Source organism: Vidua chalybeata, chromosome 2 (genome assembly GCF_026979565.1).
Source record: "Vidua chalybeata isolate OUT-0048 chromosome 2, bVidCha1 merged haplotype, whole genome shotgun sequence".
Classification (NCBI taxonomy): Eukaryota; Metazoa; Chordata; class Aves; order Passeriformes; family Viduidae; genus Vidua; species Vidua chalybeata.
In genome coordinates, this window is record NC_071531.1 from 39,011,381 (window position 1) to 39,039,278 (window position 27,898).

The 27,898-nt window shown below is 38.4% G+C and overlaps 1 protein-coding gene across 1 annotated transcript in view; it reads right to left on the reverse strand.

Moving 5' to 3' along the window:
• CLYBL (citramalyl-CoA lyase) overlaps nucleotides 1-27,898 on the reverse strand; it is a 132,743-nt gene that overhangs the window by 13,576 nt on the left and 91,269 nt on the right. Inside the window, exons 4-8 of the mRNA XM_053934729.1 lie at nucleotides 14,372-14,560; nucleotides 10,707-10,808; nucleotides 8,846-8,939; nucleotides 7,257-7,424; nucleotides 2,140-2,264 (exon numbers count right to left, since the gene is read on the reverse strand). Coding sequence (XP_053790704.1) covers nucleotides 2,140-2,264; nucleotides 7,257-7,424; nucleotides 8,846-8,939; nucleotides 10,707-10,808; nucleotides 14,372-14,560 — 678 coding nt within the window. The remainder of the gene's footprint in view (nucleotides 1-2,139; nucleotides 2,265-7,256; nucleotides 7,425-8,845; nucleotides 8,940-10,706; nucleotides 10,809-14,371; nucleotides 14,561-27,898) is intronic.

Consider the following 27,898-nt stretch of genomic DNA (forward strand, 5'->3'; position numbering starts at 1 on the left):
CAGTTAATGAGTTTCCAGCATTACATGGAAAACTATTTTTCCAATTTTGTTATAAAATCCAGTAATACGACAGTGCTATGAGATCCAGAGGTTCACATATTAACCTGCCAGTCCTTTTTTATTGATAGACGGCTACATGCAAAAATATATGAAGCATGCAACCTGGTTGGTTAAAAAAATAGCCTGCACCACAAACCCTCAGCAAATTTGCTCTTGCAGCTGATTACAGAAGCTTATAACATATTTTAAAAGCATTAATGAAGAGAAAAAAAATCACCCAAACCCAAATAAACCCCCCCTGAACGGCTGACATAAACAAAAAACCTCAGCATTATGTCAGTAAAATAGCAGTTTCAAAATAAATTTGTATACTGACACTTGCCTAACATTAAATTATTCAATATTTAACATGTTTGGCTTAATGATTGTATGATACTGAGACTAGAGTTAAATTTGGTCCAGTCTTCTAGTCGACTGTTCATATGACAGGGGTGCTCCTTAGATAAGGTTCTGACACTAAATTCAGCTGAATGAATAGTATTAAGCACATCATAAAAAATATCTGTCTGAGTAAGTCGTTTGACTTTTTTCTTGCTGCATGTACCTGCCTACACATTTGCACCAGCAGTATGTTTGTAGCGATGCCTTTTGTAAGGGAGCCAAGCCTTGTAAATTGGAATAATGGGCAAAACCAGTCACGTATTTTCTATTTCTATATTGTTTGCACGAAGAGAGCTACATTTCAAAATTGAGGTGGAGAGAACAAAGAGATCCAGGCATACAGCATCCTAATAGTGACCCTGAAATCACTGCTTTGGACAGCACCCAAACAGCATAGTCATGGCTGCAGTAGAAACAGCCAGGTACCACAAAGGGGATGCAATAGCCCAGCAAGGAGAAGGGCAGAGCAATAGCAAATACGTTGTCACACTTTAACTCTGAGAAGAAAGCATAATTTCTATTTTGACCTTTGCAGCATTTTTAATGCATGACATCCATAGCATCAGGAATGCAGGGGAACAGGGAAGACAGACATCCCAATTTTTTCTAACACACTAGAAAGTGGAAAAAATGTGCAGAAAACATTAGTGTGGCACCAGTGAAAGTGAGACCCTATGCACAGTCTTATAGATGAACTTCTCGATCAGAGGGATTTGTCTCCTACTTGAACGCCACACAAGCATGTGTGAACCATTCCCACTCATCTGCATTCCCTATTCTGACATTGGGACTTTCCTTTTTAACTAGCCCAGGCTTGGCTAAGACTAAGATAAACATGTTTGGCTGCAACTTTTTTTTCTTTCAAAAAGAGGCAAACTGGATTATAGCAAATAACCTTTAAGATAATTAACTGACAATGCTGCAACTAGCATAAAATCTTCCTTCAGGCGACCCCTAATTTAAGTATTACTGGCACAAAGTGGAGACAGATTGTGCATCACCACCGCAATATTTACATAGCAGAAACCCACAGAGCAGGAAACGTGAGACTCAATGATGCACTAAATTAGGAACAATCATATTCTAGTGTTAATTTGCTTTCTCCTCTATCCAAAATTCAGGTCCAGCAATTGGTACAAATGCACATAAAACACTCCCATTTTTAATGATTAAGAACCACGATCTGCAAGCAGTTTCACTCAAAAGTACATTCAATTACTACTGGACATGTTTGAGGGATCAAACCCCCAAAAGTGAAACAGGTCTACCAATGCAGAGATTTTTTTTAGAAACCAAAGGCTTCCTAATGCATTTGTTTCTTTCCATAAATGATGTCAGTGCAAGCAGTCTAGAGTCCTCTGCCAGGCTACCTGACTTTTGGTTGCAAATATTTTCCTCTGACAGTAACACAGTTCTAATTCTTTGATGCTGTAGATACTTGCAGGTACTCAAAAGGCTGAATAATCAAAGAATTAAAGTTAAAATGGGGAGGAAGGAAAAGATAGCCATTGTATTTCTAAATATATTAGGAAGTGATAAATTTATAATATATGCTATCCAGAGACAGATTTCACGAGCAATACTCTTAGTTACAGCACTTCATAAGATAAAAGCAAAGAGCCATCACCAACCTTTTTAACAGAATCTTAAATATTATTCAAATTTGGTTCCACTATGGCATATTAACAAAATATTTACCTTGCCTAATCGCTGATGTTCTTCAAAAGCAGAAATCAGTTCTTGCGCCCACTTTACTTTTTCAGGGCTTGGAGAGAACTGTTCCTGGACAACAGCAATTTGGTTGGGGTGAATCACCTGCTTACCTACAAAGAAGATTAATAACACCAGAATCATGCATCGACAAACAGATGTTCAAGCAAAATGTTCCAACCACTTGAGGCTCTCATATGTCTTGCAGACTTTCTTGCTCTCTAACTAATTATTTTACTTGGTTTCTTTAATTTTTAAAACTGGAAGGCAGGCAGATAGCTTTTTGACAGATTTTTTAAAAAATAAGAATACCTTGTGCTATGCTTGCATTCAGTATAGTTTGAAAGAACCCACGATTCTTTCTTCTCCCTCCCCATTTTGATCCATACATTTCTCTCAGTCGTTTCAGGTGCAATTGTTTGTCTTGGGCAGTCAATAACAATTAAGTATAATGCATCTCTGAATTTGACTACATAAATAACAGCTCCAGCCACTCTTAAATAAGTTGTATTAAAGTGTGTTCAGAAACTGAGATCTGAAGAAGATGGCAAGAGATCTGTAGGGCTGAAAAGCTACCAGTACCCTAAGGATAATTCCCTAAATTCTCAGTATTGGCTTAGCATCAAATAATCTTCAATGTTGTTTAAACTGTTGTTACTGCAATTATTGGTAGTTGCAGGTAGGCTGCAATATTTATTTAGACACTGGTATAGCAAACAACGACCAGCAGTGCCCTGAGGCTTTATGAAGCAGTTTTTTTAATCCTTTCTTGTATAAACATAAGTTAAGAAAATAAAAATAGATGTTGTCTTTTTCACTAGAGATTTTCAAACGTGAATAGACAGCCACATAATCCGTTTTAATCTGTGATTGAATTTAGCTACCTTAAAACAAATACATGTCTAATTTGTCTGACACTTTAAAAAGTGCAGTGTTTGACGTTATTAGTTCATTTCTATGGGAATTTCACAGACTGGTGGGATTTCTGTGGTTTGCTTTTAAGGTGCATTAATAAAGGGAGGCTACCGTAACTCCCAGCTTCCTTCGGAAGAAATTACTTTCCTCGGTGCCAGAAAACAAAACTAGTTTGAGGGATGAGCCTGATCCTGCAAATCTGCCAGCAAGTGAGCAGTGCCCTGCAGACCGAGGGTCCCTCAGCCCCGCCGCCGCGGCAGCCTCTTGCGCGAGCGAGATTTTTGCACTTTGCCAGGACAAGTTGGAAGTGTCAGGACCTAAGGAGGTTCCCTGCACAACGGGGTCTGCTCCCCTGTTCTTACTGCCATTAAGCCAGCTGTACTTTAGGAATCAGCCCGTCAATGGATCTGAGAAGTCTCATGCTTGAGCGCAGGAATGCACCTATTTTCCATGAAATAACCACTGCAAAAATCCCTGGGATTACTTTCATCAGGCTGCAGTGGGTCTGAGTGATAACCTTGAGTACAAAGAAACTCCACTAAATTAAATGAGCAAAGAAATAGTAGTCCTTTAGTGTTGCTATGTTCTTTTCTAAAATGCCATAAGTAGCTCAATTTTATTTCTTCTTAAACAACGTTTAGTTTATGATTTTACAGGCTTGCAAATATTTGAAATTTCATCACAACTATTTTTAAAATACCTTAAATATAGGTAAAATTTTAAACCCCATTAAAAACTATAATTTTTGAAAGAAATGATACAAATAATTTTTTTAAACTACTGTGTTTTATCTTAAGTGTACCTAGAGGTTTTTTAGTAATTTTAATAAAATGTCACAATTAATAAGCTGATGATGTTCCTTATTTATAATACAACAAATTCTCCATGGCTAAACCATTAATTCCAAAATGGAAGTGTGTACAAGAATTTCTTAAAAAATCCTTTTAGGAGCTTAACTTTTTGAAAAAATGTTGCATATATTTTAAATTATATTTGAAGTCAATCTCTAATTATAAGAAAATCAAAAATACATATATATGATTTTTTAAAGTGTAAAACATTTCTGTAAAAAGACATGCTTTTAATAAAGATATCTATAGTAATAAACTATGCTTTTAATCATTAAAACACTACTGAACAATTTAGGGAGAATATAATCTAACTTTTGATTTATAGCACTCGGTTGATTTTCATCACAGACTACTTATCCAAATAACTGTATAACAGACACAATGCCATGCAGGAACGAAGCAAATATTTTAAACACAATTGTTGTTATTCACAAGTTACTGAGAGAGTGCAAAATTGGAAGACATTAAAATTTATGACCACAAAATCCTTTTTACAGTACCACTTGATATATTGTGTTTTAAATCAATACTTGTCAAGTCTTTTAGGTAACTGTATGATGGTGTCATTTTAGTCTTCTACAAAAGACTGAAAAAGAGAGGACACCTAGACTGTTCTGTATTTATATCTGCTTTCTCAGCATGTAGCACAGAACTTTTTGTAATGACTAAGTCAGCTGTTAAAGCTTATGGCAAGGTTTACCTAATTTTTTACATAAACATTCCTAAAACCTATGCCCATTTATATAGGCAACACACTGATTTAAAGTCCACAGGTACGGATGTCTATGGATATATAAATATATATTCCTTTATAAATATACATATGAAAGCACTATTAATTTGGCTGGATTACATTTGAAAACATTTGATTTTATGTTTATACACTCACTGAAGGAAAATCAGGCTAATTTTAAGATAATTGGAAAAGAAAACTTGGCTGCAATAAGCAGTGAGGTTCACAATAATATTTAAATACCTGGTAAATTCTTCATTATATTATTTTGCTTGTTTAATCTTGAGGGAAGCTATTTGATTACATTAAGGGTAATTTTACTGGCCTAATATGGGGACATCTAAGGATATACAACTTTGCTAAATATTTTGGATTTGCATTGCTTTTGAGGGTGGTGAGTTCAGCCCTGTTCATGCAAATAAATGTTCCAGCTATGAACACTCAGACTCAGCTAATTTCAGTTCTGCTATTTCAATGATTTTGATTCTTTATTTAAAAAGTAGCAGGGAGGGATCTTATATTTAAAAATTAGAAGAATTGCACCTTTTGAATTCATTATTAGGTTTACATTTCAGTATTTTCACATTATCAGATGACTGTCAGTGGCAAATACAAAGTGCATACTCTGCTTTATACAAGGTAATGGATTAAGCTGAGGCCTATTTGTAATTTTCTGTGATGAATATGAAATTGGAAATGTTAAAATGTTTCACTTATATAGATTTGGAAAAAAACACTTGCATAGGTTTGGAAAAACATGATTTTGCTATCAGTTTTGAAATTAGATTTTATTTCAATCAAAACAAGCAAGAAAGATTATAAAAATATTAGATAACCTGCAAGCAAAAAAACAAAGAACAAGTATTTTAGATTGACCTAAAATATTTTTTCCTTTTTTTTCAGAAGAAAAGGAAAAATGCTGTTTTGTTTTAGCTCAAACAGAATTTAAATTTTTCCCCACCATATCAGTAGAGTCAGTATTGCCCCATCTCTAATTACAGTTGGACTGATTGTCAGGTTGCTTGCTGAATTTTGGAAATGTGTTGATAATAGCTGCAGAAAGGCAGGAGGCAAAGGGCGGGTGCTGTGAGGGCATCTTAATAAAATCTGTACTTTTCACAGACCCTTACTCCTTGTATGGAAAGGCAAGTATGACACACGCACAGCCAAGATAGAAAGTAATTTTACACCCTGAATTGCTACATGACCTTCTTATTTGTCTTCTGTCTGGACCCTGTTCTAAGGTCAGACAACTTTCACCATAAAGTCAATGGAGTCCAAATCACCATCAGCATTGGTTATGCGGAACATTTCTAAATTTCCTAAATTGACAGCCTCAGATAAGCATTTAAATGCACATTAAATGTTCAAAAAGAGTGCTCTCAAAGTTTCTAGGCACCTGCAACTCCATCTTCTGTCAACAGGAGGTTCAGATGTTTATGTTTTTTCAAAAATCAAGCCTTTCCTTAAGCTAGGAAATATTGGTTGAGACTAGGTAGCCGTCAGCAGGTGCTACCATTCAGCAGCTCTATTATTTTCCCGACTTCAAAGGCAGCCGAGGGAAGGGTGGAAGTCCACACGGCCGTGGATAATGTAGCTGTGAGGCGCTAACCATTTCACCTCCAAAACGAGACTTGGGCTTGCAAATGTCAAAACTCAATAGACAGTAAAGCAGAATTTGTGCCGAAAAGCATCGATTGCTATTCTTTCACTGGCATGCCAAGGTCACTTAAAATGGCACTTATTTTTTTTGTTTGATGCTTTAAGATATTATATATAGCTAACTGTAAAACTAGAGATTGCTAGGTGGCATTGCTAGGACCCATGCTTTTGGTAACAGAAACCTAAGGGATGTACTATTCTCATATGTGTATCCTGGATGTTGGTCAGAGAAAAATAATGTGGTGTTCATCCTGAGTGTTAGAATTCTCTCATGCATGTGCCAAATGGCTGCTTTCTATTGCAACCCCCCAACCTTTGGTGGCTGCACTGTCCCAACAAGATGTCCGAGTGACCTGGTACACCAATCACAGGGTAACAGGCTGCATTACATGACTGTGGGGCAAGGAACCTGCTGCTCTTGCTGTCTGCCAATACCCGTAGGTGTCACCAACATTTACTGGAGGGAAAGCCAGGAGATGTAAAACAAACCAAAGAAAACAATAAGAAAATAACTTTCCCCTAGCAGCTAGCATATGAGATTTATTTCTCAATTTTTTTTGCCTAAAAAAGTATTTTTTAACTGCTGCTGTTGTTCAAACAAAGGGCTCCAGATGCGGAGGAGCCATTGCAGAGTACAGAGTTGCCTTTCCCGTGCTCTGTGAAGGGAGGAATCACTGCACAGCCTCTACCCCAACTTCTCTTCAAAACCGGTCACACGCTTCATGGCATACAGTTTCAGAAAGCAGCCTGTGACTTTTCAGGCAAAATTTCCAGCCACAATGTTTAAGATAGCAATAAAGGTAGAAGAGCTTGATATCAATGAGTTTTTCAATAAATGACCTGAAACAAAAATCAAGTTATTTGTCTAAGTGACAGTAAACATAGCAACCTATTTAAAATGAACAAGGTCCGCGTTCTTTTGCGACATCGGCAGAAAGTCGTACCAGTGAATCCCATTGAGGCGCCTTCCCTCGATTGCCTGCGGAGCCCATCTTCATCATGGAAATCAATGTAAACAAGGTCTATTGCTTGAAGGCCAAATGCCTTTGCTGTGACTATTATTTTTTGCCTGGCATATAGAATATCGTGAGTTTCCTTACTGCTTGTTGCACCTAAGAAAATAAGGAGAACAAAGAAAAGCTGACGCTGTTTTAAACGTTTCTGTTTTAAATATTTCTTATGTTAAAAAAAGGGGAAACTTTGAGATTCTATTTAACTGATTTAGAAAATAGAAGAGGGATATAAGGCTATACTTTAGAGTCAAAATGATACTATTCTGAAGGAAAAAGGAAAGCCGCTTTAGCAAAAATGAAAAGTAACATCCCTCCAAACACTAGCTTATAAATTCAGATTTTGATTTAATTTAAATCAGAAGTTGAAAGCCTGAAGTCAGTGGAAGCTTTGTCTCGTAAGGACTGCTGACTTGGCTAAAATGAAAGTAATTATTTGATTTTTCTATTTACTACATAGTACAGTGAAAAGCATTACAGCAAGAGAAGCTTTACACAAATTGATATACTGGGTCCAACTAAATGGTTAAAAAATTCACACTGAGAATAGAATTGCACTTTCCTTGGTTCTGATTCTTGTCACAACTGATGTCCTAAGCTGAATATTTAAGCTTTAATATTTAAATGAAAAATTGATGGTAGATGACTTCTGAGAAGAAGCAAAAGTATTCATGAGACTTCATGTGCTCACAGACTATCAGCTAAGCAATGTACTCATGTGAAGGCTAGTGGGAAAAAAATAATAACAATAATAACCATAAGGTAACTATTTAGATAGAGATTTTCAGTCTGTAAGGAATATTTTAGTAAATCAATGCTGATTTTTACATTAACATTCTTATTTTTAATGGAGAAGTTCATAGCTCTGTGCTTTTATCTTTAAACTAAATCATAAGCTAAGTGCCCTCTTATAAAAGAAATAGTGAAGCACTTTTTATCTTTTAGGAAAACTAATAGCGCTTTCATGTGAATATGTGGCTATATTGACATGTGACATCTTTAAAATAAATTTATGAAAGCAAAATGTAGCAGGAGAGTATTTATGCTTGATGTCAAAAGCCTGAGTGACAGTTGTATGTAAAGAAGTGGTGAAGTGGACACCAGAATTTTAGGACTTTCAAATGTAGTTCTAAAAAGCATGTGAACATTGTTTATGCATACAATATTTTAAAATTATTTCAGTGACTCAGCAGGGTGGTTTTTTTTTTTTTTGGTTTTGTTTTGTTTTGTTTTGTTTTTTTTTTGTTTGTCTGTTTTGATTTTTTTTTGGCGTGTTTTTTTTCATTAACTTTTGGTACTGACTGGCAAAAAGCAGAAGAAAGTCTCAGGGCCCTGTAACACAAGGACCACATTTTAAATTGCCAATGGTATATTCTGCACTGAAAAGAAATCAAGGAGTAAAATGAAAATGTAAAACGCAGACTCAAGTGTCATTATTATAATTATTGCTGTCAGAAATTTCACAGGCTTCTCCAAAGCAAATGCCATACATAAACATTTATAGTAAAGAGACAAGTAACAACCTATGCTGGCACGGAAATCCTCTCCTCCAAAGACAACTGCATCCAAATGAAAGCCAGCCTGGGATCCTGTTCTCAGTGCTTCTTCACAGACAGCCTTCAAATGAACAGAGTATCAATGTCTACAGAAATGCAGGATATAGAGAGACTACAGAGGCTATTACAGCAATTCAGTGTTACCAAAATCCTTCTGAGAATATTGCTCCTAGTAAGCAAAGCCACTGCAGGTGCTCGACAATGCACAGTGCTTTAAAATGACTCAGCAAAAGAGAAAAAGTATTTTGCTTTCCCTAAGCACCCAGATAGCATCTGGGTCATCAATAACAATCTGGACACCAATAACAGGTTCCCCACCTTCTGGTTTACATTATGCCCCAGGTGTTACTGCAACCACTACTTCAGATATTTATGTAGCAATATGAAACAAATCATTTGGCAAATATTGCTTAACACCAAACAAAAAGTATTAAATGTGATTAGTTTGACAAGCAATATATCTGCACAAGAAATAGAAATAAAGATCAGAAACTCTTTTATGAAATAAATAATATGAATGGTTTACAACTAATTTAAGTTCCTTACAAGGTAGAAGGATTGCCAATTTAAAGTCTCTGGCTACATATAACTAAAAATAAGCTAAGGAAGTTAAAAATACAACAAATGTTGCAGAAAAGCATTAAAATAAAAGTAAAACAATTTTGCTGCTGTGGCATTTTCATGAGGAGAGTAGTATTGCTATTTTATATTGATGTTTGGATAATATTAGTATCTTTTAAGGCTAAGGTACATGGAGAGAGACACGTAATTGCCAGCTCTAACGGGTGTTCCTCTATGGCAGCTGGTGGGACACAGAATTATTCTGTAACAGAGTGTGCTTTAAAAGGGAACTCTCCTGCCAGCATCAGCAACTGCAACATTAAACCTCCACTATAAAATGCTGTAGGTGAAGAAAAACCTCAATGGTTTAAAATACGATCTAATTCTGTGTCTGCACACAGGACAGGAGCATGTCCATTTGGTTATGGCTTTATCATGCTCACAGATAGGTTAGTGTGTGCTGTAAGATAAATGGCTGTATCAAACAATCAGGCTGCCTGTGAGGTACTTCTGGAGGTACTTCTGATCTGTGTGCCCTCAGCTGGTCTGAAACTTTTCCCTTAGAGCTTGGGAGGGGAACGCAGAGATCCTTGTGCATGCATGAGCTCTTCTATTTCATTACCATGCTGCCTTGCCATTCTGAAAAACCTGGACTCAGTAGTAAGGGTTGGGGAGTGATTTATATTAAAATGAAATTCATAAATTAGATTTGATCTAAAATTACCCTAAAAACGAGCATGTTCTTCAGGTATTTTCAAAGTTAATTCTGTTTCTAATCTTAGCATTAAACACTCAATCATACAGACAAAGAAACAGTAACATGGAATTTGGTTGTAATGTTATTAGTAGAAACTATTATAAAGAAGCAGGTTTAGCAATAGTGAAATCATGATTAACTCTTATTTCAAACTAAGTGTTACACAAAAGTTGCGCCTGACAGCTACTAAATAGCCTGCAACACTGAGCATGCCAAATCTTTGGAGAGGCCCTTTTCCACTCCAAGTGTGTTCAAAACAGTAACAGGAATGAAGAGAGATTTTGATATTTGGTGTGGACTGTCTGGAACTGTTCTGTCACTGGAATACTTTGAATTTATGAAGGCCTTTAAAATACAAACATCAGAATTCAAATGTTTTTGGGGACTGAACCATATGTTTTGTATTTTTTAACCTATTTTCCTTGATGAAATCAGGGAGAGACTGAGGAGAATTCTGCTTATCCTAGTTTGCTGAGATGGCAAATTATGAACACTTCATGACTTTCTTACCTTAAAATTCAGCAAGCCCATTGCAGTTTCCACAAAGGGGATAAAATTCATTGGTTCTACAAGTGTTCGGCCTTTTAGGTGATGCAAGAATTTGTCTGAAAACTAAAACTAGACAGAATGAGCTATCAGAGGGAAAAAAAGTACAGTCTACATGTATACACAACATGGCAAATATTCACCTGACTGTAACAAACACCCCTACCCACCCCAAAACCTGATAACTAAAAAAATTAGAACAGCTTTTAACAAGGCCTGTGATTTGAAACTGCAGCATTCCCATACATTTTTAAATTTGGAGACTGGTTTGCAAGGAAAAAAAAAATTAAAAAAAAATCCAAGCTTAGCACCTCTCACCCTGGCTTAGTGAAATGCAAATCCATGGGCTCTGGAAAACAATGAAGTGCTGCTGTACCTGAGGTCCAGTTTTGTTTCAGGTCCAGCACTGCCATCACTGGAAGCGCTCCCCAGCCTTCTAAGTGGCATCCGTATTATTCATTACGGCACCGTTACCCTTTTGTTCAATAGGCTTTTCTTCATAATTTTTTAGCTTACCTAGGAAGGCCTTAAAAAGGAAGTTTAATTCTTTGAAGACCAAAGCTTGCCAATTTTTTCCATGAGACCAGTTCACAGCTAGCTCTGAGCTGCCAGTGGGGTAGCCCAAATTCCAAAATCTATCATCTGGAAACATACAAAAGCTCTTGCACAGATTTTTCCCCTTTCAAAAGGGGAAAAAAAAAAAAAAAAAAAAAAAAGGAGGGGGGGAAACCTTCAGCCCTATATTGTAAATGTATTATGTCTGTCCAGATCGAGTAATTTGCGCCAAGATAAACATATTGCAGGTACTGCAAAAATGTTAGTAAATAAAGACAAAAATCACATATGCATATATTTTAAATTTAAGGAATATTCAACTATTAATGGATATCAAAGGAAAGGGAATTTTAATCATCTCTCCATTCAGTCTCAGTTGGGTAAATCATATCTAAGAGATTTGCATAAATATAAACCATCAAAGACTTTTCATCTTCAAAGGGGGTTTCAAGACCCTATAAGCTTTGTACTGTAATCATCGCAGGTCACAACCCTGCAGGAATAAGGCTGCTATGGCAACATAAAAAACTAATGCTTAAGGCTTAGCATAATATTCTGACTAATAGAAAGGAAACTCATTTTAAAAGCTGGCAGCCTATTTACCAGAAGCTGGATTAGAGGTGTTATTTCCCCTTTTAGCTTCCCCCCACCACCCCTCCCAAAAGAAGGAAAATCTAATCACCCAGATCTTGAAAAAAAAAGCTTTCCAGCAATTTGCAGTAACTTTACAATTAGGCCAAAATAAATCACAGCTTTCTCCGATGAAGAATTCTGCCCTCCCATCTCTGCTCTGCATCATCTCCATGGCCCTCTTGTAACTTTTCTTTAGTGAAGAGAATTCTACTCAAAAATGTGCAAGGAGGAAAAAAAAAAAATCAATTCCATTCACTCTGTACAGCATGGCAGGTTACTACAGTGACAGAAAAGAGTAAAGTTCACCCAGGCACATGTGGAAAATGAGGTAATATAATGGTATCAGTATATCTTCTTAAGACTCTTCTCTGGCTTTTATTTTTTGAAGATGAAAAAAAAGTAAAAAGTGCTACTGTGTGTATATTTTAGGTGCAAGTTAAAGAGCAGAGTTCTTGCTTTATTTTAAAAAATTTTAGAAGTCACACTCCTGGAATTTTTGCTATCTTTTGTTTTGAAGGTAAAGCAAAAAAAAAAACAAACAAAAAAACCCCACATTTAATTAAATATTGCCTCCCTTCCTCTCCCTTGTAAAAGATTTGCAATAAGCACCAATACAAAAGGTAACGAGTGGAGAAGTTTCAATTAATTTTTTTTTTTTTTTTTCAAAAGGAGACGATTAAATGTTTCCGGCCCGGTAAAGTGTTCATTTCAGGGAGAAAGGGAAAAAAAAAAGAAGAAGGCGGAGGAAAAAAAAAACCCACAAAGCTTGGGGAGGGGATGAAGTAGCAAGGCCTCAGCAATTCTTTCAATTCCAGTGCACACCCAATAGTGTGTCGGGAAGAATGCACACTGGTCGGGATTTGTGGGAGAATTGTCCCGCCACAAAGGAGGGAGAGTTACGCTTGTTATAGTCCAATAAGCCATGCCAGTCAAACAAGTACCCACACTAGGGACAAAAGGAAAGCAAGAGATTCTCACACAAAAGAAAACAAGTAAGCCCATCTTTTAGTTGTGCATCAGCCTCCAGGTTTTCTGCTGCACATAAATAAAAATGAAGGGGGGGAGCGGGTGTGCATGGGGGGAAAGAAACAGCTTCTGGGAGGCTGAAAAATCATGCTGGAGTGAATTTTTTGAGGATTGGGAAAAGAAGGCAGCGGTGTTAGGCAGAGTATGTTCTTTGTGTGTAAAGGTTGGGCAAAGGCAGAGTGAAGCAAAAGACGGACAATGAGGCAGAAGCTTCTGGGGTTGGCTTGTTTTCCATGATGGAAATAAAAGTGAGAGGGAAAGTGGAAGAGAATGAGGGCACAAAGAGCCCTGGCATCTCATCTCCCTGTAAAACCTACTTGGTGGCAGCAAGGACTCTGCCATTTTGGTATCATGAATATTCATCGCTGACAAGTTCTGTCTAACACTTACATGGCTGTAAACCCTGAGAGGTGCACTCTGGTTAATTTAATTACCCATTGGTGGAAGGGGATGGCGAACCTTCCATGGCGAGTGGTGGAGGCCGAAGGGGCAGCGCCACGGAATGGACGGGGCCTGTCACACACCTGGCATACGGGGCTGTGCTCCGTTGTGTGCTCAGGCCCATCTCCATGGTTTGATCAAGGTTAGGTGCTGAGATTAAAATAGATCCTAATATGCCTGCCTGCCTTTCATCACAGCTTGCACGCGTGCTAGTTGCTCAGCTAGCGGTTTGCAAAAATATAAAGTGAATAATTAAGCATTATTCCTTTACTGGTGTATTTCAGCAATAACGGTATATCCAAACAAGCATCCCTCTTTTTTGACAATTAAAACAATTATAGCATAATTAGGCCTATTTCAAAGTTTTCTTAAGTAATTTGACATGCCAACCATTTACATTTCAGCTTTTTATTGGCTGAAAACTCAGTTGTGAAACACAAACACACCTGTCAGCAATTAAAAAGGAAGAAGTAGAGAACTGTTCAGGAAATAATATCTGTGCTAATTAAAAACACTAGTTAAAAGCTTCCTGTTTGTTCCTCCAGTTGCCCCAAGGAGTGACCTTCCCCCCAACCCATTTTTTCATATGTTGCTAACATGGTTTCCCATCTCCTGCTTCCAATGCACGTAACTAAGGCTCTTGGACAGACAATAATTTTGCTTGTTAGGGTACTCTGAGAAGAGTCAGGCACTTACCCTTCTACTTTTGATAATATATTCTGACAGCAATATTGGTTCTTTGTCAGCCATTGGAGAAATACACCTGGTTTTCTTTATAAACGTGTTCCATATATGCTTTTTATACAGCACATCACACACACATTTAAGTGGATGCACTGCCCAATTACCTCAGCCGAGCAACAACATCATATGGTATTTGCAGCCTTCCTCTTAACTCACAGTCATTCATCTCTGCGCCTGGTGAACTTGGCCCAACAGCTTCAGTCAAAAGCTACTGTGTTGTTGGTACTCACCCATCTGATTTCCTCAACATTTTCAACCTTTGGCAGCATCATGCTTGAAGGAAGGGTCTTGGACTGCAAAAGCACCTCTAGATCTTCTTCTGCAAGGCCGCTGGACACAGAGTTGATCCTGACACACTTTTCAGCATGGCCAAAGTCAAACTCTTCAAGGGTTTTCACGATGCTCAGTCTTGCTTCTCTCTACAGTATATATGAGTTCAGATGCACAAGAAAAGAAAAAGAAAGCATATTTTCTATTGACAGAAAAACACACGGAGAAGAAAACTTGTTGAAATGACATGGGGGGAAAGCTAGACAGCCAGTATAGTGGTTTCCCCAAAATGTCTGTCACTCTTGGACTTTATTGAAGCAGTCATCACCAGAACCTCACAATTAAACTTCCTCTTTGCTGTTTCTTTTTAACTGGTAAATTCAATGCATGGGATTTCTACCACTTGCAGAAAACAAGACTTTTGTGTCTGCTAGTGCTGAACATGTGTAACAAACACAAATCTTTATGCTAACACAATGTGTTGCACTGACTGTCTGCTCTCTCAAAAATGGCATATTCTTAAATTTGCATTAAAAAATAAATTTTTGTAATTTAGCTCCGTAATGTTGCCTGAACGTAAAAAAATACAGACCTATATATACCTATTTGGTTTTCCTTTACTCCATGTATTCGAAGTGCATTAAAGGCAGTAATAGAATTCACGACTTGCATATAAAAACAACGCTGAAATAACTCTAAGGTTTTTCTTAGACTACATGAAAGGGTATTCTGTTGGCACAAAATAAAATCTCCAAAGACACATGCTTCCCGTGGTCGTTTGATATGTTTGTGAATGTAAATTTACAAATCTGTTTAATAGTTGATTTTCATTACGAATACTGGCATGCTTTTCTGAAATGAAATGCATTTCTTGGCCTGGAGAAAGGGGTAGGGGTCGAAGGAAGGTGCTGGGCTCCTTGCTTCCTTCCAACTGAAATTTCAACCCCAAATTCCTTCCACTCACCAACAGCCCCTAACAAATTTGCATTGTCAAAATGCACACTTATCATTTCATTTGTGAAGAGTTTTTATGGGGCTAATAAAACTTTAAAGCTCCTGATTCATGGAGGCTCAGGAATGACTTTAACAATATGCAGTTGCTGAATAGAGATGCTTTTCAAGAGAAAAGGCAAACTCAAGGGGAAAAAAACAACAACAAAAAATCATCAAAGTTAATATCCAGGCTAATACAATCAGCAAGAGAGCACATGACAGTAGATTTAAACCAGACGGATGCAAACCTCTGCCAACAAGAGGGGCAGAGGTGGTTTCCCAATGTGGTCTGAGTTAAACAGTGTGAGGGAACAGTAGCTTACAGTTGTCAGGACCGATGAGAACAGGGTCTCCCAGGCCAGTTTAAGACAGCTCTGCAGTGTAGTGATTTACAGGGCTGGGACCCCTGATAATTAGGGTAAGTTTAGAGAAAAGCAATTGGTGGCTCTAACTGGTTGAAAGGAAGGAATAATGAAGCAGAAAGTTAATGAAATCTGAAGCGAACAACCTTCAGCTTGAGGCTACTAGCTGTGCTCCTCCAAAGGCTGGGAGCATATGCCCGTTAATCGGACAGACGGGAACAAGGCACCCATGTATGTATCCCTGGGCTGCGATCAAGGGGCATGTTCCGAGGGAGTCTCTGGAAAATGCAACCCAAAACACTTGAACTGCTGTGAATGGACTCTGTCTGGAGCCATTAGGAAAGCCACATAAAGATGCATGCAGTTTAGTACAAACACGTCCAGCTGGAAGACAGCTCTGGCGCATGGCTGTCTGAAATAGCTCTCCCAAATTAGGTAAACCCAAACATATGATGCCAATACCGGGAAATACAAATCCCCTATGTTTTCCTTCTCTGAGCTGGGGTAACGGGTTTCTAGGGCTGGGCTGAAAGTTTCTGGTCATGATGCAGAAAGGTAGCTTAAAAACACGCTCCAAACCAATTTATGTTTTTAATTAAAGTCAGATTATCACCGTTTCAGCAAACACGAATGCAATTTGCAAAAGAGAGATCTTCCCAAAGTATCCTTTAAGGCAGCACTCAATTCCAGATGAAGGCACATCTCCAGCAAACTTGCAGCCTAATTTGTTATGATTTTTTTTCAGAATATAATAATGAGCACTAGACCGTCTCATATCTATTTTTCTCCCGAGTCTGCAAACTCCCTTCCCAAAAAAGACAGATCGTGTCTTTCTAGGTATATTTCCATACAAAACACTTATTAACAGGCTGTTGCTGTTATCAATTTACATAAACTAAATGTGCAGCCCTCTGGTACGTATCCCAAAAATAACCAACAACTTCACTGAATTTATACCAACCAACAAACATGGGGAGGGGGTTGATGTTTTTTCCCATATTTTAATAGAAAATATGTTGCTATGTTAGTTAACACACCCATGCCATCTGTTGGGTTGAGAATTGATGCGTTTTCTTAGAACCACTATGTATTAGATCTGTCTGCCTAGATAGCCCCGGAATGGAAATGTTTCCTTTCCATGATATAATACTTCTAGTCACTATAGTTTCCACAGCAAGAATCAATTTCTGTTTTTAATTGTGGAACAAACTGATGGGACCTGGCTGCCAAAGCCAGAGCTTGTGAGGGGGCTGACTCTGTGCCTACCCTTCCTACAATGAAGGAAATCCAATTGATGTTAGTGGGGAGTATCGGGTTCCCATAAAGGTTTCCAATAAAACATTTCATGGGTAAATAAAAAAAATTATATACTAAAACCTTAGACCAAATGTACTAAAAACATGGAGAAGAGGGAGAGCCCTTTCTGCCTCATTAGACAGGGAAACGTAGATGCTATTCTTATTGTAGAAATCATCCAACAGCTAAAATCCTAACCTAGATAAACTACTCCAAAATCGTAACATAGAAAAAGGTAGTGCTTGATACAATAATATCCTTACTGCCAAGAATGAGAAAACTAGAATTCTTAAGGAATGGTGAGAAAAATATTTGCCCTGTTTTTCACATGAGAACTATAACACCAGATAATACTTTGCTATGAAAGAATAGCTGATAAAGAAATAAACCCAATCATTAAGTAAAATATTTCATGCTCAAGTAGCTTGGGATGGTGGTATCCTCCTTGGGTCCCATGTGAATTGGGTTCTTTATCAAACTGAACAAGAGAGAAAGACAACAGAGAGCTGGTAAATAGTGATATTACTAAAATACTTTAAATTTGTACTGGAAAGCTCACTGAGGAAAAAAAATGGTCGGTCAGGGTGGCTACTTTAGCACCTCTTCTGTTTGACTCTGAGGAGGACACAGGAAGAGGTTCATTACCACGTGCAGCTACGCCAACTGGTGAACATAAAGGTTTCGGTGACGCAGCCTTGCTGACAAATCCATCGCTACCCGAACACACACACAGTGAAATTAAAAATGGGAATACGTTCTTTGCTGGCTCCACTGGCACCCATTAAACCTAATAACTAACCATCCTCATGAGTTTCTAGCTCTGAATTATCAAATCTGCAAAGAAAACAACATCCGTCCACTTTTACACTCCAGTGGAAGAGGTGGTCCCTCGCGGCAGGGCTGCGCAGTCTCGCCATCTGGAGAATAAATCGAGTGTGAAGTACAGTATAGTTTGGGACCAAGCTCCGTGGCGGCAGCCCAGCAGTTAGTTCATTAGTCCCAAACTTGTGGGGATTAGTGCGGTATCAGCTCTACTGTCCGATGGGATCAGGCAGGCAGAGTGCGAGACTTGGGGAAGGGGGTGGCGGCAAAGAAGGAGCCCCTTGGGCTTATTGATAAAACCACACTGCATTAGTGCACCTGAATATGTGCTTTTGGTAACAGCATTTGGAAACAGTTTCCCATCATCTGAATCACTACCTTTCCAATTCTCCTTTTTTTCTTTTTCTCACCTTTTTTCCCCGTACATTATATGTCAAAACATAGAAATTTCCACTTCAGAACCAAAAAACTAAAGAAGAAAGAATGCCACAGAACTGGAAGTTCAGCCACCCACTCACCTTGGACACACTACTGCAAAAGATGGTCAGATTAACAGCAGATGGAAAAATTACATTTTCTTCTTTCTTTTCTAACTGCTACAATTCCCTACAATCCTGCTTTTCAGACTTTTTTTTCTAGATTTCTAGACCTACCTGATTTTGAGTACAAAATCTCTGTTTTGCTTTATTTTTCTTGCCTAGCCTTCCCTCTTTTTTCTAAAGACCTCCATGTCTTAGTGTAAAGATAGTGGTCATACTTAAAGATATATTTGTATATAGATCTCCTGTTAACATCTTTTGGTAACAGTTCTTCACACAGAAATGCAAATATATGAGGCACTAAAATGGCAGGGCAGAATCTATAATCCTCAATGCCATAATAAGTTGGCATGTTTCAAATAAGAGAGGAAAAATTAATTACTATAATCACAATTCAAGTTCTTTTTTTTGTGACATGTCAGACATGGTAAAAACATACAATTATGTGTTAATATTAATTCCTTGGAGTGGTTTGTTTACAGAACTTGACATTGCTGAATCTTTTGTCACTTGTATTAGTGCATGCCATACAAATGCACATCTCAAATAAGACTTTGCAGAAGAGCACATATATATTATATACCTATAGTAGCTTTTGTGCATAATAGAGTTTCTGCAGGGGGAAAGTCTGACACTTTCTCCATGCATAACTCTCCATCAATGAAGTGATGCCATACAGAATGATAGCATACAAATGTTTAGTTTCAAATTCACAAATGGGATTGGCAAGAGAAAAGACAAATTACATTTGTTTTTAAGGAAACAAAGAGAACCGTAAATGTGGAGCAGAGCGCTTCTGAGAGCAGCAGGTACTTGTCTCATGAGACTTGCTTTATACCTTATATATATCAGGTACTTGCAAGAATAAATCTTTGAAATGGCAAGTACGTATTTCTAGTTAGTCTTGTTAGACTGAAAAAATGAAAAACTGTGCTGTAAAACATGCACAAAGCCTCCAGGAAGTGGTCATTAAATATTTTCTTATTTTTACCTCTGAGCAGATAATCAGATAACGAGTTTTTAGAGATCTAATAAATTTTAGAACACATTTTCTTTTGGTTCAACATGGAACACACCAAACCCACCATGTAGCCAGTCCTAAAGGAAAAAGGGCAGGAGTGGGGAGGAACAGGGAGAATAGAGTTTCCATCATGTATGTTCCTGTCTCTCCTCTGTATTTCAGGTAAACATCTGTTTTAGCGTACTGCAAGATGCTGATTTTACTGCTGCTCTTTCCTGAAATCTTAATATTATTTCTTTTATATTTTTTTTTTTTAATACCAACCTTTTCACTTGTCTGAAAAAGATTCTTCATGACATCAAAATGAGTCATCTAACTCTGTGCAATTCTAGCATCTGCTGCTTTTCTCTCTGCTCTGCTAATTGTCCTTACATGCAGTACATGGTCTAGCAACACTAAAATTATGCAAATGTCAGTAGTCAGTATTGCGAACTAAGCAGCAATTTAATTATGCTCTGCTGAGGAAACCAAATTTATTTGCCCATTTCTCTAGAAGTTTCATTTAAGGTCTGGGAACACATCAGGGCACTTATCAACAATAGCTACCCTATATTTTTAAAAGACAAGATCTCTAAAAGCTGTCCAGAAACAGCTGGGAGTGCTTGCTGCCATGTCAGTCTAGCAAGTCTCTCCCTCCCTCTACCAGCGTGGACAATGTGGATCCTGAAGATATTAGATGGGGGTTTATCCAACACCATCTGAGTTGGGCAATTTCCACATATGGTGGTCAGGTGGCCTGTCCTGAGATGCTGTGAATATGGAGAACCAGTGAACAAGAGCCCGAGGTTGTCTCAGCCAGCAGCCAGGAGTCGGGGCTCATGAATCCAAATAAAGCTTTAGGGGTGTTTAGCTATGTCAGTACTAAATTTCTGCAGACCCTGACTATCCAAGGATGTGGATATGAATGCAACAGCAAGACATTTTCACAAGTTGTTATCAAGGTATTTTTTCTGACTTGCACATATCTCAGAGAAATTTAAACAGAGGCCAGTAGGCTGCTAGAATGAACTGGCTCATAGAAATATCCACATAATATGAAGACTGAGTAGAAATGTCTCAGTAGCAAAAATGATACAGCATGGTATATGTTTGTGTGTGTCTGTGTGTACATAAACACAGAGACAGGTGTATACCTTACAATAATTTGTACAGAAATGTTTCAAGAGGTTTTTAATGATAGTAATATATACAGCAGCTTAAATAAATCAGTTTTGTTCATGCAGGTAGGCAACTATTCTTCTGTCTGCCAACTTTTATAAACACTTACAAAAGAGATGTAAACAACCTTTCAATTAACACAAATCAAGCTAGCACTAATTTAAGCTGGCTGTAAGAACTAGTCTCTTTACTTTTTTCCCCTGGCTTTCTGAAGATACTTTTTGTTTTGTGACAGATTAGCATCACAAATGAAAATTCTTTAGAAGCATTAGTGTTAATTAGTCTTCCTGGACAATCCAAATGAGCTACTGAATGATGAAATAAGGCCACAACATATACAATCTAATATATCAGTTAAAAAAAGGATTATACTTTTCTTTAATCTGAACTTAACATTTTTATTTAAAAATATTACAGTTTAAGATGTATTTACTTGGAAGTATATAATAGATAACTATGGAAAATGTGTACGTTTAAACATCTATTTTTTATTTTTACAAGTGCATCTTTTTGTTAATGCTGATAATGAAAGACACTGCTGTCTGTCAAAAGTACATATGCTTTAGCAAATTATCAATCCCTCTTCAGCAACTGATTTCAGATGTGATGATTCTAAGTGAGATATAGATTAAATGTTTTAAAGACTGACGAATTATTGCCTTGATTATTTAATAAGTTGGCTGAAAGAAAATACTTAAAGCCAAGAGAGGTAAACAGAGGTTTTCTGAAAAAATCCCAACTGGCCAGAATTTTATGCCTGCTTGTACTGGAGGAACCAGTGTCTACCCCAAGCTGCTTAATAGCTCCTAGGAACAAGGAAGGCATTAAGAAAAATCAGGTTAGGTGTGCCATGGCATCTTTTATCCTTCCTCTTTTTGGGAATAAACTTTTCCCAGCATACCTACAGTCTCAATAAAACTATGTGTTTCAAAGAGAAGGCTTGAAACAACAGTTGTGTTTCTGCTATCGTGCAAACATTGATTAACAGCTCTTATCTCAGTTTTCATAAAGTGCCTTATCTGCATTGGTAAATTAGCAAAATAATATTCTGTAATGTGATCAAATCCCCACAGAATGCCCAAAGTCCAAGCATTCACAGTAAAACTGTAATGGTAGAAAAAGGCTCTCAACTTTTCATTTTCAACTTACATTTTAAAGTTGTGTCACCTTGTAGATGCATGTCTTTCCATGCAGTGGGGATTCAAGACCAGAACTGGTCACTCAATTGTCTTACACTGGGAAAGGCACTCCCAGAAGTTCTCCCACCAGATGGGTTTTTGAGTCATCTAGAAGAGGACTTCTGAAACCTTCTCATGCCACAGGCATTTTTTAAAAGTAGAAGTTACCTCATGTAGTACTGCATATGCCCTTGTGAGATCATGCCATTCATATCAATTTCCATGTACAGACTCTCTGAGAAAATCTATACCTCTGGATTAATTTAGTTCCCAGCTTCACCCGAAGGTTTTGAGTCTCAACTGCCCACAAGGCACAACTGCTCATGTACATCCAGACTCTCCTTTGGAGGACTGAATCATCTATTTCCTCCAAACTACAATACAGGTGTGGTTTCAGAAATAGATCTCTTCAGGCATCATGCTCAGAGAGTGTTTTGGGCAGGACTGAAATCCAGCTGTCCCACCCTGCTCCTGTGACGCAGCTCCAGCAAAGCCTGTGTCCCTCCAAACACTCACATGAGCTGTCTTGCCAAGCCCCAGGGTGTGCAACACATCCTCAGGTAAAGTTTAAAAACCTCATGGTGGTATACCACCCTGCTCATAGGCTGGAAATCAAGAAAAACCACCCCAAAAACAACCATACTACAAACCTAACTACTCCATCAAAACCCCACGAGGAGACACAGGGTACCCATGTGCTACTTATGCATCATTGCACTTAGTCTGCTCTAGAGATTTGTCCCTACGCCATGTGAGCACAAGCCCCTCTGCCACACTAGGTGAAGGCAGCAGGGATCTCTCCTTGGATCCCACACATTCAGCACATACAGAAGTAGCCTGTAATTGCAGTAATTACTTCCATGGGAGAATAATGTTACGAGATGTTCAACACAGGAAACTTTGATCTAACGAGGTTTGCACTAAATTGACACAACTCTTGCCTTCCTGCAAAGCAAACTTGTTTTATAATTGTATTTCTCAGCCAGTGCTCGCCTTAACAAAGATTCACCTCACTAAGCTGGATTTTGCCAGAAATCCTCCCTTTTGATAGAAATCCCACTTTTATGCGTGACTGGGGTGAGTCAAGGAACGTAACAATCCCACTTCACCCCAATGCAGGTTTTAGCATGTCCTGCAGGCTACATTTTCTCAGATGCTCGATATGATGAGGCAAAGCCCGCTACAGCTTCTTCAGAGTCCCTGAAGGATGGGCAGTGGTACAAAAGCAGTTGCCCTCCCTTCTTTCCACCCCCACACTCCAGAAGTGGGAGAGGGGAAACAGCACCAGAACACCATGTCCCATGTGTCCCCGTATTGGCAGTGACTAGCTGAGGCAGAAAGTGATCCCTGATATAATATAAAATTATTAAAAATAAACTCCATGACTCATGTATTCATGGCAAGGAGTATGAACCTTTTAGAAATGAATTCACTTGTGTTCTGTGGTCTAAATAAAACCTGACAATGTGAATTTTTCCAGACCTGTGATTGGTGTCAAAGGAACTGAGATTCTTCTCCAGTTTGAAAGTGGGACCTGCGAAGGTGGTTGTTTTCTAGGTCAGATCTCTGTCAATCCTCCAGGATTGTAGGGTGGTTTTTGTACATCACTGGTAGCTGTATTGTCCTGGTACAATACAATACACACCTTTATAGACATGAGAATTGTTTATTGGTATTCTTCAAAACCTGATTAAGTCCCTCATTTAGACATTCCTGAAGCCAGTGGAACAAGTTACTAGACCTTATGACATTTCCTTCCCTAAGCTTTTCTTCAACTTACTTCCCTGATTAAATAAATTATTTTTAAATGCTAGGTTGACTGAGAAGGTGCTCCTCAGTGGGGCTTCTGGAATATCTATGAAGTTTAAAGTAAAGTTGGTGCATATTTCCCAATAAAACAATAAAATAAACCAATATATGATTATTTCTGCAACATCTAAACAGTTCCTACCCTCTTCTGCTTACTCCCATTCCATGCTGTGCTTTTTCCTTATGCAAGCATTTCCAATTAATTTTTCTTGAGCTGAGATGCAAACTGGCTCACTGAAGCAATCCCATCAGAGAAACTCAGGTTTTTCTGTGTGGGAGAGTAGGGTTTTGTTTTTTACCCCAGCCCATTTAATCAGTCCTGTTTACAGCCTGGCCAAACAAAAAATTGCACCACTGCAAGCAAGGGCATGGCAAAGGATGACAACAAGCAGCTAGGAAGGGCAACATGGAAAAAGGAACTTCTTGAGCTGTTTTTGTTTTTCTTTCCACCACAGCCCAGCCAGCTGAGCACCCACTGTTGCACCTAGTTAGTGCCCATGAGGAGAGTAGTAGGTAGGATTCAAGCAAATGCCTGCATCCCTTAACAACCCTCACTACAAGCCCCCATTCTTGCATCTAAATGAATTTCCCCATAAAATTACCTCAGCATAACCAGCAGGGGCATCTGGAAGCAGAGCACCTTGTTAAATTATTGATTACTTGACTAACACAACTTTTGCCTTCGTTTATGTGGTTCCCTTGATAACATTTTTTCAGACCTGAATATGCAGGGCTCCTTCACCTGTGCTTTTGTTAGCTACTCTTGCATCTGTCCAAGTCTGACATGAATTTCATTCACTTCAAGCAGACTGTCAGGGCTTGAGTTCAAATTCTTTACACATGGCTTATCAGGTATTTTCTCTCACTTTCTGGACAATGACTCTGTCAAATGTAGTGGAAGTAAAAGACTAATAAGAAAATGGGTTCGGCTTTGAACCATTTCTATAAACATACAATAAATGCTGGGGTCAGCCTGGACTTTGTACTGATTTAACTACTTCAGGTTTATTTGACACCAATAACATTAAGTTGATGCAATGCTTTGGCATGAAACTATTTGCTAAAATGCTACTAGCAATATAATTTATTCTCCTGTGTGAATAAAATTCATGGTCAATCAGGATTTTACAGCAACATAACTGCATTAATACAGCTTTGTTTATATTATATTAATTTTAAACTAACAGTGATAAAATAGAATTCAGTGTTTACAAGTTTGACACCCATTAAACTGCCTTTTTTTCTCACTTTCTTTTCCTCTTATATTTTTGCCCAACTCGCTTTATTGTTGTGTAACTGTCTGAACAAAGTATGTATTTAGCAATATCTTTTTGTCCTTTTGACTTGATGTGAATCTCCTTCTTGTTCTGAATGAAGGACTGCCAAAAGAGATTAGTGAAAATGTGTTCTACTTACCTAAAAAAATCTATTTTTTGGGAAACTGTTCTGCTTTACTTGCTAACCTGTTTATATTTTTTTGATTGCTCCAGTAATAATGTGTTTTGTATTGAGAACAGAAGGTAGTTTTCCCCCAAAGTGCTCAGAGACATTTTCTCCAGCCAGAATCCCCACTCCCATCACCTGCATCAGGTGCAGGTTAACCCTGGTGGGACTCAGGTGATACTCCCCACCCTTTTCTTGGCAGTGGCTTCTCCCTGTGCTGCCAGCCTGCCACCAAGCATCGTGTCTGTTTGGCAGCCACCCCTGCAACCTCCGGAAGCTCCCTGGCTCCATTTCCTCATTCCAGCTGGCCACTGAGGCACTGTCCCTGCCAGTGTGTTAGCAGTGCTTGTGCTGGTGTGTGCTTATGCTGCTGGACACAGAAGGTTGTTCCTGCCCTTCTCTGGTTAAGGTGTCTTTGCTTTTGCTTAGGGTGGGGCTGTAGCTGGCACAGTCCAAAGCAGTCCTACGGTTACTCTACATCTAGAGCACTTATGTTCTGAGGACAAAACACACAGTGGCATTAATGCTCTTTGACTTTATCTGTTGGCAAGTTCCCTACCTATTTCTCTCCTCACTCTTTGATTTGGCAAGCAATCATCTATAAACTTCCTAGGAAGTCCCTCTTTAGAGGCAGTAGGTTTCTGCGGCATGGGTGAAGAAAACAAGTCCTTCTTGAATCCACTAGACCGCTCCAATATCTGAGGGTGCAAGGTACAACAGTACCAGAAAACTATTGTAAAGTTTGTATCTTACCAAAGTCTCTTTCTTTCCTGGTTCTTCATTCAATCTATCACCTTCTGCACCAGGCTTCAGATGAAGTCAAAGAATCACACAACTGCTGAGGTTGGAAGGGACCTCTGGGGGTCATTTGTCCAATCCCCTGCTACAACAGACACACCCAGAGCTGCACACCTGGGACTGTGTCCAGATAGCTTTTGAATATCTCCAAGGATGGAGGCTCCCAGCTGCAGGGAAACCTGTCAGTGCTCAATCACCTACACAGTGAAAAAGTGTTCTGATGTTCAGAGAGAACCTCCTGTGGTTCAGCTTACGCCTGCTGCCTCCAGCCCTGTCACTGGGCATCCCTGAGCAGAGCCTGGCTCTGTCCTCTTTGCATCCTCCCTGCAGGTATTCATATACATGGATATACATATACATATAAGCCTGTCCTCAGAGGAGAGATATTCCAGGTCCTTCAACTTTTTTGGAGCCCATTCCTGAGGTTACTCCAGTATGTCCATGGCTCTTGAGTACTGATACCTCTGACATTCCCCTCCACATGATTTGCAAAGTTTAGAAGTCCTCTCTGCTCTTTGACAGACATCTCTGAGCATATTAAAACTGTCTATTTTTTTTTTAATGTTAAGGTCCACTTAAAAAAAATACTAGTAATCAGCACTCCATTTTATTTATTAATATTGTTGGTTTTAAAATTCTCATGTCCCTTCATGCTCTCAGCATTACCTTTTCCAATACAATCCTTGTTTCCAACTGAGTGATTTGATCTTTGCTTTAAGATAATTTTTCATCTGTTGCTTATTTGGCTTTATTTCTTCTTGACCAGGTTTCACAGCTTCAGATTCTGTGTTGGCAGTTTCTTGGCCAGTTTTCCTTTCCTGTTGACCAGATATAATCTCTGCCAGTATGGATGCTAAGTCCTCTATTGCTGGCCAAGCAAGAATCAATCATGCTGGATCTTACTAACATAAATTTACACTTAATAGAAATGTAATCCTCTTGGGAATTAACATCTGCCCTAACATAAACTTTGTCACATTTTATGAATGCTTATGAATATTAATTAATTATTCTAGCCCACTTACATGCATGTTTGTAAATAGACAGCTATTAGGACAATTAAAATAGCAAGATGAGTAGCAAAATGGCTTCAGTCTAACAGCTATATAAATATATATATATTTAAGAATACTACTTCTGCCTGTGTTTCTCAGGACAGGCCGTTGTTCGACTCCGTACGCATGTGGACCTACTTTCCAGCTATTCTTGTTTCACATCTATATTGCAGAATCACCGCAGAGCCACAGGCAGGATGAACCCCATTGTCCTCTCGACCATTCAAGCTTAGCACAAATGCACGATCTAGCGATGAGAGCTTTCACATAGCCAATTCTGCGTGCCCAGAAGTTCAGCTCAGCTTTTTCATCCTGAACAATGGGGAAGCAAGGGGGATAGCCTAATATTTCATCCTCTGTTTTGCCTACGTAGTCTTTGTCCACCAGTGTTCTGCGGCATTAAAGGTGAACCTCTTTCATGCAATAGCTATCAAAAAGCCTTCCTCCTCTAGATAAGGCAATGATGAGTTAGAGTCACTGTTTGCTGTTATCCTGATCTGCTTTTCAAATGAAGATGCTTTTTCTATGATCTATATAACTTGTTCTGCTCCTTCTGTACCTTCCCACACCATGGCACACAATCTGTAGGTTAAACACAGGACAAAATTCTGAATTTTTTTTTCTGCTGTCCTGTCTCCTAGGCATGCCCCCCTCCCTTCAAGCTCTTCTTGTACTTTTTTTTCACTGCTTGTAGTCAAACAAGTTATTGAAATGTTTTTGTTTGTTTTTTTGGTGTTTCCCTCCCTCACCTTCAGTTGATGTTTGTAAAGCATTTAACACTACACCAGGCGGGTTAATTTACTGCACTGGTAAAACAGGCTATTTGGAGTGTCTTGCAACACTGACATGTTTTCAGCTTGAAAATCAGATGTCTCCATCCCAAAGGAAAGAATTCTTGCCAAAGCTTTGTTTATATCGATGCCAGGTGCAATCTGGCCCAACAGTGGTAATGACATATGAACACTAAACAGTTTGTAAAAAACATACTTCAAAATGAAATCTGAATCCTGTCT